The sequence below is a fragment of the Acipenser ruthenus genome, chromosome 32, assembly GCF_902713425.1.
Source record: "Acipenser ruthenus chromosome 32, fAciRut3.2 maternal haplotype, whole genome shotgun sequence".
NCBI classification, from domain to species: domain Eukaryota; kingdom Metazoa; phylum Chordata; class Actinopteri; order Acipenseriformes; family Acipenseridae; genus Acipenser; species Acipenser ruthenus.
Window position 1 is genome coordinate 5060571 of NC_081220.1, and position 20250 is coordinate 5080820.

At 42.6% G+C, this 20250-nt stretch overlaps 1 protein-coding gene and 5 non-coding genes across 6 annotated transcripts; 3 read left to right on the top strand and 3 right to left on the bottom strand.

Moving 5' to 3' along the window:
* Nucleotides 1-1793: 1793 nt before the first annotated feature.
* Nucleotides 1794-4578, bottom strand: LOC131703289 (zinc finger protein 418-like). The gene is made up of 2 exons (XM_059006398.1): nt 4300-4578; nt 1794-3249 (listed from the first exon to the last, which is right to left on the bottom strand). The coding sequence occupies exons 1-2, from the start codon at nt 4508-4510 to the stop codon at nt 2582-2584; spliced, it is 879 nt and encodes a 292-aa protein (XP_058862381.1). The 5' UTR covers nt 4511-4578; the 3' UTR covers nt 1794-2581.
* Nucleotides 4579-8669: 4091 nt separating this feature from the next.
* On the bottom strand, nt 8670-8743 carry trnan-guu (transfer RNA asparagine (anticodon GUU)). Its single transcript has one exon. It is a non-coding gene; the product is annotated as a tRNA-Asn (tRNA).
* A 3589-nt stretch (nt 8744-12332) lies between these two features.
* Nucleotides 12333-12404, bottom strand: trnae-uuc (transfer RNA glutamic acid (anticodon UUC)). Its single transcript has one exon. It is a non-coding gene; the product is annotated as a tRNA-Glu (tRNA).
* Nucleotides 12405-13336: 932 nt separating this feature from the next.
* trnan-guu (transfer RNA asparagine (anticodon GUU)) lies at nt 13337-13410 on the top strand. The gene has a single exon. It is a non-coding gene; the product is annotated as a tRNA-Asn (tRNA).
* Nucleotides 13411-15586: 2176 nt separating this feature from the next.
* trnae-uuc (transfer RNA glutamic acid (anticodon UUC)) lies at nt 15587-15658 on the top strand. Its single transcript has one exon. It is a non-coding gene; the product is annotated as a tRNA-Glu (tRNA).
* Nucleotides 15659-16094: 436 nt separating this feature from the next.
* Nucleotides 16095-16166, top strand: trnaw-cca (transfer RNA tryptophan (anticodon CCA)). The gene has a single exon. It is a non-coding gene; the product is annotated as a tRNA-Trp (tRNA).
* Nucleotides 16167-20250: the final 4084 nt, after the last annotated feature.

Consider the following 20250-nt stretch of genomic DNA (forward strand, 5'->3'; position numbering starts at 1 on the left):
GTGTAGTTGCTTTGGATAACAGCGTCTGCTAATTGACACATTTATTATTACACCCAGAGTCAAAAAGGGCTCGGGTTGACGTGCTCCTCCGACTGGGCAACATCCCTTGCAGTGGAGTTAACAAACAATCAACAGACAAGGGAACTGAATCTATTTAGCCTGGAACAAAGAAGGATTAGAGAAGACACTTCTCACAGAGTTGGGAGTGTTTGAAATGGGTCACTAGAATGGTGCTGCTGCAGAGTCATTAGGATGTCTTTAAAAGCCAACTAGATGAAAGCCAGGGATCAGTCAGCTACTAGAAAAGTATTGATGCATTAAATTCCCTGATTTTGTTCATAACTTTTCTTATATTATTAAATCAATGCCCTATTGTAAGTGACTCTGCATATAATGCACAGTTCACAGCCTACCTCTGTAAAGCACTGTGAGATGGTGGTCCACTATGAAAGGTGCTATATAAAAATAAAGATATTATTATTATATTATTACAAGCTAAAAAGATTATTATTTATTTATTTCTTAGCAGACGCCCTTATCCGTCTTACAACATTTGGAATTCAAAGAGAAAGAATAAATATGGTGTTTAACTTGTAATGCAATATATGAACATGTGAGCCTCCACACCTTGCATTACACTCAAATGCAGGTGCATAAGCTTCTATATGAAACCAAAGGAGTAACTGCACCTGCACAGAAAACAGCACATACTCAAGTATAAGCGCATGTGTCAATTCCTAGTGAGTATACGGTAATAAAACTAAACCTGATCTCACTGCTAAACATTACTACATTACTAGCTTCAATAGTTCCTTTCAACAAACCTCTCCCAATTCCAATAATATGACATTATTAGTACATAAATAGGTTACTTTTTAATTAACCAACCATTAAGAACACAATGAACAATGTTTGATAGTTTTAATGAGCTCGTTGCTAACAGTTACTAGACTAAACAAGCAGCACTTCAAATGAAGCCTGACCACTGCTCCCACTGAACACCTGATTGTGCATTTCAAAGGAACTTTGATGGATATCATATCACTGATGCATGTGCTGAAATATGGAAATATAAAAAGCAAATGTGTCACCAGTAGTTCAATTGCTTTTTGAGTAATGGCTTCTTGCTTCCCACCCATCCATACAGGCCAGCTTTGTATAGGGACTGGCTTATTGCTGATGTGTGAATGCTGACTCCCACCTTAGACACAGAACTTTGCAGATCTCTCAAGGTCATTGGTGGCTTCAGTGACATCCCGAACCAGTTTCCTGCTTGTTCAGCTGCTCAGTTTGGGAGGGCGACCTGATCTCGGTAGTGTCTGGGTGGTATGATGCATCTTCCACTTCTTAATGATGGCCTTCACTGTGCTGAGAGGGATAATTAGAGCCTTTGAAATGTTCTTGTACCCTTCTCTGTGCCTCTCTACCACTTTATCCCTGACTTGTTTCGAAAGCTCCTTGGTCTTCATGGTTGCTTTGTTGGTTCACTATGTGAGTTGCAGCTTGAAAGTCTTTATATGCCTGAATGTAATTATCTACAAGTTAAACCACTTTGAGTACATACAAGCTAAAACTATTTCACTAATTTTGTGACCTTTAACTTTATCAATGTGGAGTAGTTTGTGTAGATTCTACATGTAAAGTCTAATTTGAAAGCGTCGTGGAGTACGCTCAGGTGCCAACAAAATGTGAAAACTTTGCAGGGGGGTGAATACTTCTGCAAACCACTGGAATTGCTTAATAAATATGTCTTGTGCAAAATGCTTTTACGGGTTCCCATTCGCTCAGTTTATTTTACTTGAGAAAACCTGGCTTTCATCAGACGTCATGTAAATGAAGGGGAAAGGTGGGGGTTGCTATATAAATTAGCCATGTGTAAAGTTCTTGTGCTGTTTTCACAGATGGCTCATGAAAATGTTGTTTCCATGCACAGAGAACTGGTACACGAGAGAATCTAAGCTGATGTAATAAAGCTGTGATTTCTAAATACCTTGTGCCTGTTTGTTTAATAGAGTCCCCCAGAGAGAGAGGGGAGTATTCAACACATCAGGAGCAGAAATCACCTTGTTAAGAAGCAATGGTATGCAGCCCATTAAAGTGCTAAAAGGTCTCTGGCGCACCCTGCTGGAAACAGTATTGATTTTACACTTCAAGCTGCCCGCATGATAACTGTGGTATACTGTGCTGCGTCTTGAGGTACCGCAGATTCACCATGGTATCAGGGAAGATTCCACACAACACACTGCAAGAGGCTGAGCAATGCAGGAGGAAAAAGAGAAACTTGCACTCATGATAACAATCTATTTAATATATTACTAATGTGATGTAACACAATCAGAATGCTCAACAACATGATGAACACAGATTTTGGTGAGTTTTTGATCTGAACAGATTGTGATTAGGGGTGACCCTATTTATCAAGCAAGTTTATTCTTTTGTTTTCAGTTAATATTTCTGTATTTAGTAGAATGCACTCCTGTTGTTTAGGTGTCCCCAAGTGTCTGCATTTCTGAGAATGTTCTCAAGTCCTGTAAGAGCCTGCAACTGACTTAACTTCTTCACACTAAGTGCAGGGATAGGATTACACATATGTGTGAATGTTATAGTGTCTTGTGCGGTTTCCTAACTGACTGAATCTCTTCCCACAAACAGCACAGTGATAACGTTTCTCTCCTGTGTGAATGCGCTGGTGCCTTTTAAGGGATCCTAAGTCACTGAATATCTTCCCACACTCAGTACAGTGATAAGGTTTCTCTCCTATGTGAATGTGCTGGTGTGAATGAAGATTTCCTAACTGTGTAAAACTCTTATCACTGGTCTGTATGTGGGAAGGTTTCTCTCCTGTGTGAACGCGCTGGTGTCTTTTAAGCAGTGATATATGATTGAAACTCTTCCCACAATCAGCCCAGGAACACGGAGTCCCTCCTGTGGGATTTCCCTTGTGAGTTTCAGGAGTGTCTAATTGACAGGAACTCTTCCCACCTTTAATAGAATGAGGCAAGGTCTTCAAGTTGCCCTGGGTTTCAGAATTTTTAAAACATACAGAATGTGGCGTCTCTGTACTCTCCACAGTAAGTGGGTGTCTGTCTTGTAAGGAAGGGATTGTAACTGAGTGAGTTCTCAATGTCTTCACATATTCTTCTTGGGGTGTTGTTTCTCTGTGCTTCTTGCACTGTGGTTTGCCTCTAGAAGAGTTTTTGCACTGGGGTGATAGAGTGGAGTCGTGTTCTCCTTCAACTACTTTAGAAGCTAAAGAAAGAAAGAGAAGAGAGACAAAGGTTACTGTACAGCATTCTTCCACATGCACTGTTCTGAACACAAGTGAATGAGCAGCTCAGTGATTGGTTGCTTGAGATGAGGTGGATTCATTCACCAGTTAGTGTCCCGCAAGTTTCAGTCACAGCAAAAATGATGTCAACATGTCAGCCAAGTGGAAAATGAAAAACATGCTTTTTTTAATGTTTAAAATGGAATATTTTAAATCGAGCCAACAGAGCATCATGAAAAATCCTATTTAGTACCTGCATTTTGATAGTACTGCAATGTATCTAATATTTAATTTGTTTTTTGATAATTAATAATTAATATAGAAATTATCTGTTGAGCTGGTCTGCTGTACAGAACACCTCCACACACATTCTTACTGTACTGTGACAATAATAACACAGCAATGCTTACTGTGAGACACACAAAAGTGAAATGTGGCATTGCGAGCAAACATTACAGTCCTCGGGATAGTTGCAGTGAGATGAGCGTTTAAAAATGATATTGTATTTGCATAAAGTGTAAGAAATAAAATAAGACTCATGTTGGTGATCCTGCTGCATACATTCTCCACAGAAATTCTCTACTGAAATGTTTCTTCTGGTGACGCTGAGCAACCCGACTGGATTTGGCATCACCCAGTGATGGGACATGTGATCCCTGCAGCTCTGTAAAGCTGTGGGAGCAGAACTGCAAACAGCCTACCAGGAATGAGGAAAGGCAAAGATCTAACACAGGGGTGTCCATCCAGACACAGGAGTATCACTTTATATAACTGAACCTGTTCAATGTGGAGTGGAATGGCCTCCAGGAGCGTGATTGGACACCGCTGATCTCACAGCATTCTAAAGAGGCATGGCAGCGGCTGCACATCTAGCAGGTGCCTCAGAAGCAAGCACAGTGATGTCCTTGTTGACATAGTGGTTGGGCAGCTCCCCTTGGTTAAAATATGAATCTCAAGCACACTGCTGGTGTTCAGTACCAGTTTCTGCAGGATGAATAGGCAGCTCAATGCTGCTTGTTTTGTAGGATTACCTCTAAATCCCAGTTCACATTGAGATGGAGAGTCATCACACAGGTTGGATCCCAGCTTCTTGTTCTCCTCAAGTGTACAGACATGATTTTCATGAGGAAGTTCCTCTGCGATGGGGACACATTCCTGCTCTATGAATTCCTCTTTAATAGGAACACATTCCTGTTGAGGGACCTCTTCATCTTTAACACATGCCAGCTCTGTAACCTGCATTAGACTTGCACAGCACTCCTGCTTCTATCTTTGGCCCTTCCTGTGCTTCAGATTCAGGGATAGCGTGGATCTCTTTGGGATCTGTGGGAAACAAAACTGTATACAATTAGATCTCTTACTTACCAGCTAGGTTTGTTAGTTGCTTTGATCAGGGATTTAAAGTTACTGTTCCTCAGTTATTTCGTATAGGGGTGAGCCGGTATAATTGTTTGGTGTTTTAGGTACATGATGGCATTGATACCATTCCTGTTATTCTAAATTGCAATTATCGGTTAACGCTGTGTTTGTGTTCCTATGAACAAAGTGAAGGAAAAGGCATTTTCATATGCACATCTTTTTATTCTACGTCCTGTACAAGACTCAGTGCTGCTGGTCTTTCTCACCTCCTGTAGCCTCACACTGGAGCATTGCATCCACTTCTACCTCCCTGTCAATCACCATCATGACCGCCGTTCTGCCTTTGCATTGTTCTAATGCAAACATCCATTTCTCTACTGCAAACATGCTTAGAAACCAAGCCTGGAGACTTGCAGTCTTAGCAAAGTGTCTGAGGAATGTCTTTTTGTTACCTGATCCTGTATTGTGAGAACGGTTTTGAAGGAAACGGTCAATGAAGGATGCAAGTTTCAATGTGTCAAATACAATTAGCAGACAAGCGACTGCAGCAGGATAGCCTGCTTATTCTCAAAGCAGTTTCATTTAAACAGGTGATTTACACAACTCAAACTTTTTCAAGTGCAGCAATATGTTTTTTGTACAAACTCCACCTGTGTAATAATCATTAGGCACAACATTGGAAGCTTACTTGAGCAACGTCACATGACCTGTATATATAAATCCAATAACATCCCTTGTAGTATTAAAATACATTTGTAATGGTGTGGCTCTCCCTATTGTATGTATCCTGTGCAAACTCATCTCTGCTCTTAAATAATAACCTGTATTAGTAAATGTTTATAAGCAATATGAGCGACCGTTTCCTAATTCTGCTTACCATCAGCTGAACAAAGTGCTTTATTTAGAGACTCAATCTAGAGACTCAATAAAATGATACAATTCAGTTGACACCTTACTGTGTTGTATTTACTTCCTCCAACTTCAACCCTTAATTGAACTTGTGGAACCACTCGGGTCCAAAATCTTACACCGGGTTGGTGCAGGCAAGGTGCTGCTGCTGCCCCCTTTATTCACACAGTGAGGTCTGGAAAGATCGTGTAAATGTGTGTGTGTGGAACAAGAAGGAAACAGGACTAAAGCAAAAGAACGAGCAGCGAATGAGCCGCGACTGTACCAAAGACAAACTCAACAGCACTGGAGCGGAATACAATGAAACCATTTATCTAAAAATAGATTCGCAGTCAAACAGTTCAATCAAACACTGAAACCCGATGTGCTGCTGCCTGTATGTTGATATTAAATCACAAATCATTATTCTAACCCTCTGCAATATGGTCTGTGACTGTCTCAGTGGGACTCTATACAAGACATCACTTTACCAGAAGGATACCATTGAAGCCTCCTAAATTAGACTGGTTAAGATTTACCAATCTAGTACTTTCTAGAATACCTATTTAAATATATAAAATAATACAATGCCTCGATTTGACTCTTTATAACCAATATCAGGACAGAGCTGTGCTTATTATAATCAAACACTTTAAAACGTGTCTTAAGAGAAATTCTAACCAAGATCTTTCCAATAGAAGGTGGTTTAAGGTGTTTGATTGACCAAGCAATACCACACAATAAAATCAATCTTACCTTGAAATATTAAAGGTTGTTTAATGTCTGCATCTGCAGCGTTTATACACCCTCGCACAGCTTTCAGCTCGCTCTCTGATATTTCCAATCTCAGCTTCAGACTTTCATTCTCTTTCTCCTTTTTTTCCATTTCCGCTGTGAATTCAGTGAATTTGCTGCCGACAGCTTTAGTAATCGCGCACAAGACGGTGTGTAGAGCCGCTTTCACTGCGTGCTCGATGGTAGAGGCGAGCTCGTCTTGAAAGAGCGACACGGACACACTGACGCGTCCATCTTCACTGGTTTGAGTTTCACACTGGTCTAGCGGAATCCTCTTTTCATTTAGAAACGCCGCCTGCGGTTTGTATTTAGTAATATTTATTTTGTACTGTAGCCTCCCCATTCAAATATATTCATCACTTCTTCTGGTGTGATAAAGAAAGAACACAAACAACATGCTTTGCAAGGAGTAACTTTACTTTGGTCTTTCAGAATCGCGCAGAGCTCTGCTGGAGCTTCAACGCGTTTGTTTCTCAGTAAATCATCTCATTGAAAAGCTCGACTTGTCTGTAGCTGCGACTGACGCGCTCCGCTCTGTGTGTGAAATTCAACACAGAAAATGGATGCTTTCCTTTTCACGGAACTCCGTGCAGGTAATAAACAAACACAAAAATCACTAATTATTAGAAAACATTTAATCCCAGCCTAAATATTTTAAACAGCAGGAGACAGCGTGTTGTAAAATCATCACTGACTGCAGCCACCTCTCCACACATGAACAAAACAAACCTCTCTATTTCCTGAACTGAAATGAAAGCGTCACCAGCAGAAGGCGGGTCTGGTTGGACCCATCGCGTATTATTGGCTGTAGAAACACTCTATCCCCAGCATGTGAGCCTGATTGGCTGGCCTCCCTGTCGGAGGCGGTTATGAAACTGGATGCCAGAGTTCGCCATGTTGGCTCTTTCACTGCTGTGTTCAATGTGATGCATTCAGGCGCGTTAAGTAAGTGAGCCGCTCAGAAAGCACACGGAGCTGAATTTAAATGACTTAACGCTCTGCTACAGGAGAGCGCTGAGCGACTTTTAAAAATGGAGAATAATAATGATTTGCTTGTTTGTGTTTCTGAGGTGATGGTTGATGAAATGGCCCCGTGTGAAGTTACTGTCCCCTGCTGGACCTCGCTGAGTTCGGCGCTCTGTTTGGACTGAACCTCATATCTGTCTGTGTTTAATACCGACAATACCGACGTTAATAATGAACATTATGAATAATATTAATACTACAAGCCTAATAATAATACATTAATAACTATAAAACAGCTCTACATTTAAAAAGAAAAATGAAATTAAATGATACAAATTCGAAAACAACCATTTTTACATTATTGTCTACATGCATCATCTCAAATAATTACAATGTCATTTATCAGACCCTTCGGCGTTGTCTTTTGAAGAATTAAACCTGCCAGATCGAACGCAGGCTAACATTCAATCAATCAATCAATCAATTAATTATTAATATTTCTATAGCGCATGATATGCGCTTCACAAAATCTACTTAAAAACAAGAAAATATCTAATTGTAAGCCTGGTCGAACAAAATAAGTCTTCAGTGTAATTTTAAACAAAGAGCGCTTTCCAGGATTTAAGATGCTTTAGAGAGACAGAATATTGGAATTGGCAGCCGAAACTGGGCGATAAAACTGCCTGTGATCAAAGTGGGCAAAAAAGTTGCATACTTTTCATACCGTATTTGGTAGAAAAGAAAACGGATCATCTCTGATTTGCAACGTTTCCATGGTTTGGCCCGGCCGCTGCCGTGTGGCTGGTTAAAACGATGAGTTCAGTTTTTTTTTTTCTGCTGCTTGGTAATTCATTCATGAGACAGCTGTAGCAGAGTGGCGCAGCGGAAGCGTGCTGGGCCCATAACCCAGAGGTCGATGGATCGAAACCATCCTCTGCTAGCTTGTTTTTCTTCTGTTAGCAAAGTAGTTTTTTTCTAAAATATTAACTGAAGGCAATTAATTAATATTACATTTCGCAATCAAGGATGATATAATGCGCAAGGATACTTGTCCATCATAAGAGCTGAAATAAATTATAGCGCTTTGAGATTATATGTTACTAGCGGATTGTTTAGAAATGTACCTAATTATATTACAACTGTTCTAAAAAAAGAATGTTAACTCGAAAAAATTAGCCTTGTCAAGCTGAAATAGCTCAGCTGTGAGAGCGTTAGACTGAAGAGCTAAAGGTTCCTGGTTTGATCCCGGGTTTCGGCAAACAGCAAGAATATTTTTGTTTTGTATTATTTTGAACTAAAAAACAGAGCACATTTTTTTCTTCAGTGTAATCGGAAGAAATAACAACGTATCAGAGTGCCATTTTCTAATGTGATTAAGAAATGCAAAAAGCATCGTCCCTGGGTGGGCTTGAACCACCAACCTTTCGGTTAACAGCCGAACGCGCTAACCGATTGCGCCACAGAGACCATCCTGCTCAGCCAAAACTGAGACCACATCTAAGAAGAAAGCAACACTGGACGAAAGTCTAATCTCAATTACATGTATGCAAACCAATGCAAGCAAACTTCAAGCCATTTATATTTATTCCCAAATAACACAAACTCTTCAATTGCTAAAAAATATTTAAAAAATCTCCCTTTGTGCTTCTCGGAAGGCATACGATGGAGGGCGCACTGCAGTTTTTCAGTCTGGGGAATATTACAAATCAGCAGACTATGCTTTAAAATACACATGTAGGGTGGGCGTCTCTGTTACAAAGAATTGTCACACTTTGTATTTATCTCCATAATGCGTTGGGACTAAATACGCAGAAACATTAAAACTATTTGGAGAACGCGGGCATCGATCCCGCTACTTCTTGCATGCTAAGCGAGCGCTCTACCATTTGAGCTAATTCCCCTTGAATTGAGCATGTGATTCTCATAGGCTACATCGCAGCTTGATACGAGCAATTCAGATTGACTAGTCTGCCAATTGCAAATTCAAAAAATAAATAAATAAAATAAAAGGCAAATATTTCGACGAGAGGTATGCTTTCAATTTCTTCAAAAAGTAGTCTCAGCTCGTTGATTCAGTCGCTTTAAAATCCACCTCTGTGTCCCGATGCAGCAGCGCAGTGTGTTGTGGCTCGAGCTTGTTTGACGAGGCAGGCAATGCAAAAATGCCAAAACTTGCTTTTGTATCACATGACAAACTTAAGGTATGCTTTAACGACTTGGCTGTCTCAAGTTAGTTTGTATTGTTAATGGAACACCTCGTTGTTGCCCAGTCATTGTTTCATATGAAGTAGAGCTTGCCAGCTGGGGGTGACGGTCTGCAAATAAAAGTTAAGACTATATTTTCAAGGATCATTTCTAGAGTGAAACATGTTTTGAAGGGATTGGTCTCGGTATCCTATAGCGCCCCATATGCGCTTCACAAACTCTACTTAAAAACAAGAAAATATCTAATTGTAAGCCTGGTCGAACAAAATAAGTCTTCTGTGTAATTTTAAACAAAGAGTGCTTTCCACGATTTAAGATGCTTTAGAGACTGAATGTTGGAATTGACCGCCGAAACTGGGCGATAAAACTGCCTGTGATCAAAGTTGCATACTTTGCATACCTTTTTTGGGAGAAAAGAAAACGGATCATCTCTGATTTGCAACGTTTCCATGGTTTGGCCCGGCCACTGCCGTGAGACTGGTTAAAACGATGAGTTCAGTTTTTTTTTTTTTCTGCTGCTTGGTAATTCAGTCATGAGACAGCTGTAGCAGAGTGGCGCAGCGGAAGCGTGCTGGGCCCATAACCCAGAGGTCGATGGATCGAAACCATCCTCTGCTAGCTTGTTTTTCTTCTGTTAGCAAAGTAGTTTTTCTAAAATATTAACTGAAGGCAATTAATTAATGTTACATTTCGCAATCAAGGATGATATAATGCGCAAGGATACTTGTCTTTCATAAGAGCTGAAATAAATTATAGCGCTTTGAGATTATATATGTTACTAGAGGATTGTTTAGAAATGTACTTAAATGATAGCCTTTAGGTGTAATTCGGGGGATGCCGTAGAGGGCTCTCTCCCGCTTTGCGCTGCTTTTTTCTTATCCTAAATCCTTTTCTTTAGTCAGTCTTTCCTTCCCTCCGTGGCGTCCTGCCCGGTAACGTCCGCGATCTCTTCCGGGTGGAAGCTGATCCCAGTTCAGCCTCATTTAGTATTTCCAGCCAATCACACAATGCAGCGCTCGCCTCGTCATTTTTTAGGGCAGGGCCAGCGCTGCTCCACGTATGTTATTGGCTGCCCCTCCTGTCTATCTCTCTCTCTTTTTCTACTTTAACCCAGCACTATTTCCGCTTCCTTGTCTGTGTTGGTTTTTTGTTCGTTTCTTTCACTGCAGGCCATTTCTCTGCTCAGCGCTCGCGAGATAGTATCTGCTATTTTCCTACCTGCTCAGTCTGCACCGTTCAAAGCGCAGCGTCATTCTCAGCTTGCTCTGCGTTTTCATCAGAAAGACTGTTCCGACGTCACCGCTGCACTGCAACTCTTTCACACAGGCGCCTCACAGACCATGGTTACCACGGCAACGCCTCATCGAGTGACTCCTGGGAGTGGTAAGTTGCCATGGCGACCAGGCAGCTTTAACAGGCAATGCGAGCCTGTGCCTCACTACTGCAATATTCTGGCTCCTGCTGCTGCGCTTTTGCAACATGAGAGCTTCAACTCGCCGAATTATGATATCTAAATACTGCAGGCTCCTCTTTTAGACCTACGTTAACTTACTTATATCATCACTAACTGTTCTAAAGCAAACGTTTTATACATAGACAAGGATTTTAATCGCAATAACCAAATATATGCTACCCTGCTTCACTGAAGCCAATAGTTTCAATTCCAATCGCAACCTCGAGATGGCAGCATAACACCACAAACTACATAATTTAAACTGATTTGCTATCGCTGCGAATCTCGCACACTCCAAACTTTCTAACAATTCCTGCAGTTCGTTGTCTTTCCGAGGGATTCTCAGTCCCGTCCTGCCTCAACCTCTTTTGCTTCATATATTAACTTGATTATTTCAAATCAAAACCCCTCCCTTCGAGGATCTGGTCATGATGCCATGCTTATCAGCTTTCTGAGATGTTAAGAATCCACCGTCACATTAATTTTCCAGCTTCCTTGCATCAGGCCATTCCTGCAACCTTCTTGCTCCCGGATTTGCACTTCCTCATTTGCACCCAAACTTCATCAAGGCACTTAATACAACTTTCAATGTCCATTTCATTCAATTTGAGCTTCCAGGCACATACGGAAACTATGTCCTACGATTATCAACATTTACACCGCAATAGACAATACACTCTTAGACTGCTCCTGATCAAATCAATAGGTTTTGCAGCAGCCTCCGAGCAACGCATTCCCATCCTCTCAGGTTCTGCAGCGGCCTCAGATCTATGCATTCTTTATCTCTGCCCAAAGGCAGCCCCATCTCCGACATCATCTTAAACGCCTTAACTCTCAAATACCAATTTCCACTGCATTCAGCAGCTCTCTGCTCTCTATAGCAGGCCACTGCACACTACTGACAGCATTCCATCGTTTCTCTGTTTCCGTCTGTCCTAAACGGAGGGGGTTCTCTGTTTTCGTCTCTCCTAAACGGACCCGAGACACTTTTCCTAAGCTCTCCACGCTGCCCAGCTGACAGCTTAGCTGCCTGAGGATGCCGCACTGAGTTGCGAAGGATCTGTTCTTTTTGTCCTGTTGGTCCCCTTCCTGTCTCTTCCACTAAATGCCCAGCAGCCAGAGGATGCTGCCTGACCCGTCGGGAGCGAGTGTCAGATTGTTGTATGTTATGTGTTTAAACTTTGCTCTTTCTCTCTCACTTTTACGTCACCCCTCTCAAGCCCTCGTAGGCAACCAGTGAAATGTGAGATGATGTGAATAGAGTCAAATACATTGCATCATTCTGTGTATATATATATATATATATATATAATTTCAAGTAACTGTAGGTTTATCATCATAATGAAAATACATTACACATGACCACAGTTCTGTAACAAAATGACATTAACAAAGACGTTTCCATACCGGGAGTCGAACCCGGGCCACCTGGGTGAAAACCAGGAATCCTAACCGCTAGACCATATGGGAAGCTGATTAACAAACTCCTGGACATGCAACAGTAGCTAGTATACAGTACAATGATGGTAAAAAAACACTAATTCATTACAAACACAAATTAAAGCAAACTTCAAGCCATTTATATTTATTGTCAATTAACACAAACTCTTCAATTGCTAAAAAATATAAAAAATCTCCCTTTGTGCTTCTCGGAAGGCATACGATGGAGGGCGCACTGCAGTTTTTCAGTCTGCGGGAATATTACAAATTAGCAGACTGTGCTTTAAAATACACATGTAGGGCGGGCGACTCTGTTACAAAGAATTGTCACACTGTATGTATCTCCATAATGCGTTGGGACTAATTACGCAGATATATTAAAACTATTTGGAGAATGCGGGCATTGATCCCACTACTTCTCGCATGCTAAGCGAGCGCTCTACCATTTGAGCTAATTCCCCTCGAATTATGCCAGTGATTCTCATAGGCTACATCGCAGCTTGATATGAGCAATTCAGATTGTCAGATTTTTGGCAATATAGTCTGCCATTTGCAAATTCAAAAAATAAATGGATTAACTAAATAGCAAATATTTCGACTAGAGGTGTTTTCAATTTCTTCAAAAAGTAGTCTCAGCTCGTTGATTCAGTCGCTTTAAAATCCACCTCTGTGTCCCGATGCAGCAGCACTGTGTGCTGTGGCTCGAGCTTGTTTGACGAGGCAGAAATTAAAATGGTATTGAGTGCTGACAAGAGTTTGGTATCAGCTGTTGATTTCCTTGAAAATCTTTTATAATAAAATGAACACATTTATTCATTTTAAAAATAAGTAAAAGTCAACTGTCAGAAAAGTGAGATTTGCACCCACGCCTCCATTTGGAATCCAACACACACAATTCTTTACAAAGTCCTTGCTTTTGCTAGAGTGCTGCAGCAAGTTAGTTTTTGTAGTTTGACAGGTTGGTCTCTGTGGCGCAATCGGTTAGCGCGTTCGGCTGTTATCCGAAAGGTTGGTGGTTCAAGCCCACCCAGGGACGATGCTTTTTGCATTTCTTAATCACATTAGAAAATGGCACTCTGATACGTTGTTATTTCTTCCAATTACACTGAAGAAAAAAATGTGCTCTGTTTTTAAAGTTCAAAATAATACAAAACAAAAAAATTCTTGCTGTTTGCCGAAACCTGGGATCAAACCAGGGACCTTTAGATTTTCAGTCTAACGCTATTTCGGCTTGACAAGACTCAATTTTCGAGATAACATTCTTTTTTAGAACAGCTTTAATATAATTAAGTACATTTCTAAACAATCCGCTAGTAACATATATAATCTCAAAGCGCTATAATTTATTTATGGAGATAGAAGATCCTTTTTGATTCACATTGTAATAGTTTTTGATCGCCACCACCGCGATCTTGAAATGATTTTTTGTATGACACAGAATTTCACATCTGAACCGGAATGCCTGGCATCTACAGGCATCTACAAGAACTCTGTCTTTCCAAAGAATTGTGTGTTCTGGTCTCCGAGTGGAGATGTGGGTTCAAATCCCACTTCTAACAGTTCAATTTTACTTATTTTTAAAAGGAATAAATGTGTTCATTTTACTATAAAAGATTGTTTCAAGGAAATCAACAGCTGATACCACACTCTTCTCAGCACTCAATACCAGTTTAATTTCCATTTTAAATCTGACTAAAATAGTGTTCCTAACACAGATTGCATTTTGTTGTAAACAGACTACTTGTTAACGTCACTGAAAAATATTTTGTGTCCAAATATGTGTTATTTAACTTGATTGTTTTAATATTCCAAATAACATATTACTTTGAATAACATCTCCGTCTACCACTGGATCCTGGTCTCAGGCTGGGATGCGGACCATTGAGAACAGTATAAACGATCTATTAGTGGAAGTAGCTTACATGAGAAATGCCCTCGTTTAACATGCTAGGATGATCGACTTCGGCATTCTCCAACTGCTGTTTACATTTTCTAACACGTTATGAGGACGAATACAAAGTTTGACACTTTCCTTGTAAGTGGGGGTAAGCACAAGTTATTTTCAAATGTAATGTCTTTATTTAAGCTCAATCTAGTCCTGCGTAGTGCAAATCACATTACTGTTTAAAGTGTTCTTAAATTGTTTTAACATTAGCAGTGATCCATTTGAAATTTGCTTCATGATTTAAACAACTGAACTTATTGTCAGCTCGGTGCTGAGAAGAAAACACTCCCACTCCTCCTGGTGGATACCGAGACCAATCCCTTCAAAAGAGTTTCAATCTAGAAATTATCCTTGCAAATATAGTCTTAACTTTTATTAGCAGACCGTCGCCCCCAACTGGCAAGCTCTTCTTCATATGATACAATGACTGGGCAACAACGAGGTGTTACATTAACAATACAAACTAACTTGAGAAAGCCAAGTCGTTAAGGCATACCTTTAGTTTGTCATGTGATACAAAAGCAAGTTTTGGCATTTTTGCATTGCCTGCCTCGTCAAACAAGCTCGAGCCACAGCACACAGCACTGCTGCATCGGGACACAGAGGTGGATTTTAAAGCGACTGAATCAACGAGCTGAGACTACTTTTTGAAGAAATTGAAAACATGCCTCTCGTCGATATATTTGCTATTTAATTAAAAAAAAATGTTTTGAATTTTCAAATGGCAGACTACATTGGACAATCTGAATTGCTCATATCAAGCTGCGATGTAGCCTATGAGAATCGCTGACACAATTCGAGGGGAATTAGCTCAAATGGTAGAGCGCTCGCTTAGCATGCGAGAAGTAGCGGGATCGATGCCCGCATTCTCCAAATAGTTTTAATGTATCTCCGTATTTAGTCCCAACGCATTATGGAGATAAATACAAAGTGTGACAATTCTTTGTAACAGAGACGCCCGCCCTACATGTGTATTTTAAAGAACAGTCTCCTAATTTGTAATATTCCCCAGACTGAAAAACTGCAGTGCGCCGTCCATCGTATGTCTTCCGAGAAGCACAAAGGGAGATTATTTATTTATTTATTTATTTATTTATTTATTAATTAGCCATTAAAGATTTTGTGTTAATTGAGAATAAAAATAAATGGCTTGAAGTTTGCTTTCATTTGTAACGTGTTTATAATGAAATATCGGTTCTTGTGTTTTTACCAATCATTGTACTGTATACTAGCTACTGTTGCATGTCCATGACTTTGTTCCTCAGCTTCCCATATGATCTAGCGGTTAGGATTCCTGGTTTTCACCCAGGCGGCCCGGGTTCGACTCCCGGTATGAGAACGTTCTTGTTATTGTCATTTTGTTACAGAACTGTGGTCATGTGTAATGTGTCTTCAATGTGATAATGAAGCTATAGTTACTCGAAATATATATATTATATATATATATATATATATATATATATATATATATATATATATACAGAATGATGCAAATGTATTTGACTCTATTCACATTCACATTGCGTGGAACCATCACAGTTTGTTTTTAAATTATATTAATCCCTGGTCAAGACAAAGTCTCTCTGGGGTGGGACGAGCATTAGAATGCGGATGTAAGGTCTCCGGTCCCATCATAGAAGCAAGATAGTTTATTCACAAATAAATACCTACACATTTATTTATGTTTCTTTTTTGGGGTAAATTAACACATTATTGCATTCTGTCATGTCACGCTGTGCACTCTCGGATTGCATAACAAGTGTGCACTACGCCAGGACTTCGTGGCGCAACGGTAGCGCGTCTGACTCCAGATCAGAAGGTTGCGTGTTCAAATCACGTCGAGGTCAAAGCCTCTTTATTTCTATTCCACTATGTTTCATTTTTTAATGTGTTTGGATTTGAATGTCTCCGGACATTTATTTATACAATTTAGCATACACAACATATTGATTATAAAGCGACAAACAAATTACTTCCTGGGGTGGGGCAGTTCAGTTTCAATCAAGTTCCAGTCTCTCTGCCATTATCTTGCGCTGCTGTGTTTGGTCAGGTAAAAAGGGCGTGACCAGAGCGGTATGGGCAATCCCGTTAGGTAGCTTGCATGTCAATCTCTCCTTCTTTTCTATTTATACACCCAGCACTGCTTCCGCCCTTCGTCTATGTTTGTTTTTTTTTGTTGTTCGCTCCTTTCACTGCAGGCCTGTAATGTCTGTCACCTGTTTTGTATTGTCTTGATAATTTTAATTAATCAAGTAAATTAGTTGCTTGTTAGGAGGGGAAATAAAGGTATAGGAGAAATGGGAGGAGAAGTGGCGATGTGAAACGGGAGCGCTGGGTTAAGCGCCGCTCAAGAAAGAAAGAAAGAAAGAAAGAAAGAAAGAAAGAAAGAAAGAAAGGGGTTTGAGAGGTTTTTTTTGTGGTATACTACTCCACGGATTTTGGAAAGTTAAACCTGGACGTTTGTGGTTTTGAAGGCGTATGTAGCATCGACAGCGAACTTGATCTGAATTGGCTGTTTCAAGATGCAGATCACGTGCAGGTTCTCCGACCAAACTAAGTAAGACAAAACCTTCTTCCTTTAGCGGTTGTGATATTTTCCCCTTGAATAGTACTGCATGTAAATTATATTTTAAATATTAATGATAATTATGTTAGTTTAATGGGGTGGGACATTAGAACTGAAGGATTACGTTGACATTGCCGTCAGGCAGTAGGGATTGGCTGAGCTTTATGTCAAAGCAGCCGATAGGCCTCTGCGCGAGCTGCCGTGTAAGCCCGCCCCCCTGGGAGCTTACTATACGCAGCGCGCGGAGAGTCACTTCCTCTTTTGCCTTCAGCCTCAGTAGCGGTAGGACTTAGAGCTGTACACTGATTGTACTCCATAAGCTTAGGCTTGAGAAGCTGTTTTTTCCCCTTCTCTGAGTTTATTTCAGTGTTTTATTATTATTGTTACTATTATTATTATTATTATTATTATTATTATTATTATTATTATTATTATTATTGTTACTATTATTATTAGATATATATTGTTTTTTTTTTCTATATATATCTTTCTCGCTTTGCTTTTGCATCACGTTTCTTCGTGGTCTCTCCATCTTTCCTCTGTTCTTATAATTATTATTGTGTGGGTTTTTTGTAATTTATTGTGTGTATATATATATATTTTGTTATATATATTGTGTATATATATATTGTTGTTCGGACGCGTGTTGCGTTGGCCTTGGCCCACGTGCAGTTTGCATCCTTGGTCTAGCTTAGGCTAGACCGTGTGTGTGCGTGTAGTCTGCTCTGCAGTGTTCCTCCCCACCGCGGCGCGTTCCCGCCACGTGGTATTGTACTACACCCTCTTCTGCAGCGTCCCTTCACTATACAGAGGAAGACAACCACCAACGGGCAAAATCCCCAGCACCATCAGGTAGGTATTGTACAGCATCAGATGACGTACCAGCACTTAGCGTCTCCGCTTGGCGGGTCAGCTGACGCTTAGGCGTCTGTGCTAGCGTTCCACGCTCGGTACTCGCGCACCGGCGCTCGTGCTCCGGCGCTTTTGGTGTCAGCGCTTGTGCGCTTGGTGCAGCGCTTCGGCACTTTGTGCAGCGCTTCTGCGCTTGGTGCTTAGTGCTTCTGCACTTGGGGCTCGGTGCTCGACGCTCGGTGCTTGACGCTCGGTGCACGTTCCATCGGTGCTCGACGCTCGGTGCTCGACGCTTGGCGCCTCGACGCACGCACCTCGGTGCTCCGTGCTTCGGTGCTCGACGCTCGACGCTTAGGCGCTCGATGCTCGGTGCTCGGCGCTTGGCGCCTCGACGCACGCACCCTCGACGCACGCACCTCGATGCTCGACGCTTCGGCGCTCGGTGCTCGACGCACGCACCCTCGACGCTCGACGCATGCACCTCGGCGCTTGACGCGGCGGCGCTTGACGCGGCAGCGCTCGACGCACGCACTTCAGGTGCTCGACGCTTGGTGTCTGACGCTTCGGCGTTCGACGCGCGCACCTCGGCGTTTGACGCGACAGTGGATACTAATGACCCTATCTGGTCAGTGGTGGAGAGGGCAGCCCGTCACTTAGGCGTGAACTGGCCTGCTTTAGAGCCAACACGACGCTCTCTATTTGAGTTACCATCGGCTCCGCCCCTTCAGTCCAGGATGCTCCCGGCATTCCCGGATTTTATTAAGGAGGTGCAGTCCACCTGGGGAGCCCCGGCCTCCGCCCCTGCGACTTCTCGCAAGGCTTCGGCTTTCACCATGCACGGGGCAAGCGAAGCTGGGTTAGCGTCTTTTCCACCAGTGGGCGCCGCGTTTGCCGCGCTAGTAAAGGCGCCGAAATTATCGGGGCTGGATAAGGACCCTTCCTGCCCTAACAGGCAGTGTAGGACTACGGAGGCCCACCTGAAAAAGGGTTATGCCGCGGCTACAGAGGCAGTTAGGCTGTCTAACGTGGCCAGCCTCCTGACAGTCTACCAGGCGGCGCTGATTCGCGATCTGCCTGAGTCCCCATCCCTCGGACTTAGAACCAAGCTGGGTGCAGTTGCACAGCTTTTGGTTAAGCTGGCTCAGCTGAATGCGCAAGCACAGGGCAGGAGCATTGCTTCCCTTGTGGTGGCAAGGAGGCAGCTCTGGCTCTCACAGGCCAGGGTACAGGAGCCTGATCAGGCCCCATTGCTAGATGCTCCTATATCCCCGGGGCACACGTTTGGCCCAGCGGTGGAGGAGATGCTGCAACGCTCCGTCAAGGCGTGTGACGCGTCGCAGCAGTTGGCTAAGATGTGGCCAAGCAAGCCCCTCCAGCCAAGGCGGCCGCAGGAGCGCCAATGGCGCAGGAGCGCCAATGGCACAGCAGCAAGCGCACCCACAGGGCAGTAAAACCACCCCTTTGGGGGTTTCAGCACGCAGCCAACCCGCGTTTGCAAGACCGCAGCGCGGAGGGTAGCACCCTAGAGGAGGTAGCAGACCACGTCCTCGTGGCTCTGGCCAGGCCCCTCGTGAGCGAGCGCAGCCTAAGCAGCCCTGAGAAACCCCGGCAGCCGTTAACCCACCCCTACACTGTTCCACAGCTCCTGTTCTGGCAACAATGCACAAACGACATTTGGGTGCGCAAAACTATACTCACCGGGTACACCCTTCAATTCCGGTTTAACTGCAGTGAAGGACTCGGTTCAGTCCTCAGCTCTAAATGCAGAAATACAGGCATTGCTCAAGAAGAATGCCATTCAACTAGTAGACCCTGCTCTGACCGACCAGGGGTTCTACTCCAAGTACTTCCTAGTGCCAAAAAAGGACGGCGGTCTCCGCCCTATTTTAGATCTGCGACTACTGAACAAATACCTACGGGTGTTGTCGTTCAAGATGCTTACGCACAGGCACATTGTCCAGTCCGTCCGGCAAGGCGACTGGTTTACCACCGTAGACCTCACAGATGCATACTTTCACGTTCCCATCTGTCCGGGTCACAGGAAGTACCTACGATTCGCATTTCAGAGCAGGGTCTACGAGTTTTGTGTCCTGCCATTCGGCCTGTCTCTAGCTCCTCGAACCTTTTCAAAGTGTATGGATGCCATTTTAGCCCTCTTGCGGACTCAAGGCGTCCGACTGCTGAACTATCTGGACGACTGGCTCATCTGCGCGCAGTCAAAGGAGCAGTTGGCACAGCACACAGTGATGGTTACAGACCATCTTCAGCGGCTAGGTCTGAAGGTCAATTCAGAAAAGAGCTGCCTCGTGCCGAGCCAACAGACCGAATTTTTGGGTCTGCATCTGGACTCTGTGTCCATGGAAGCGACCCTGTCGACACAAAGATTTGCCTCACTGGAGCGGTGTCTCTCCCTATTCAGGTTGAGAGAAACAGTCAGCATGGAGCTGTGTCAGCGCATGCTGGGGTTGATGGCTGCCGCCTCGCAAGCCCTTCCTTTGAGCTTACTACACCAG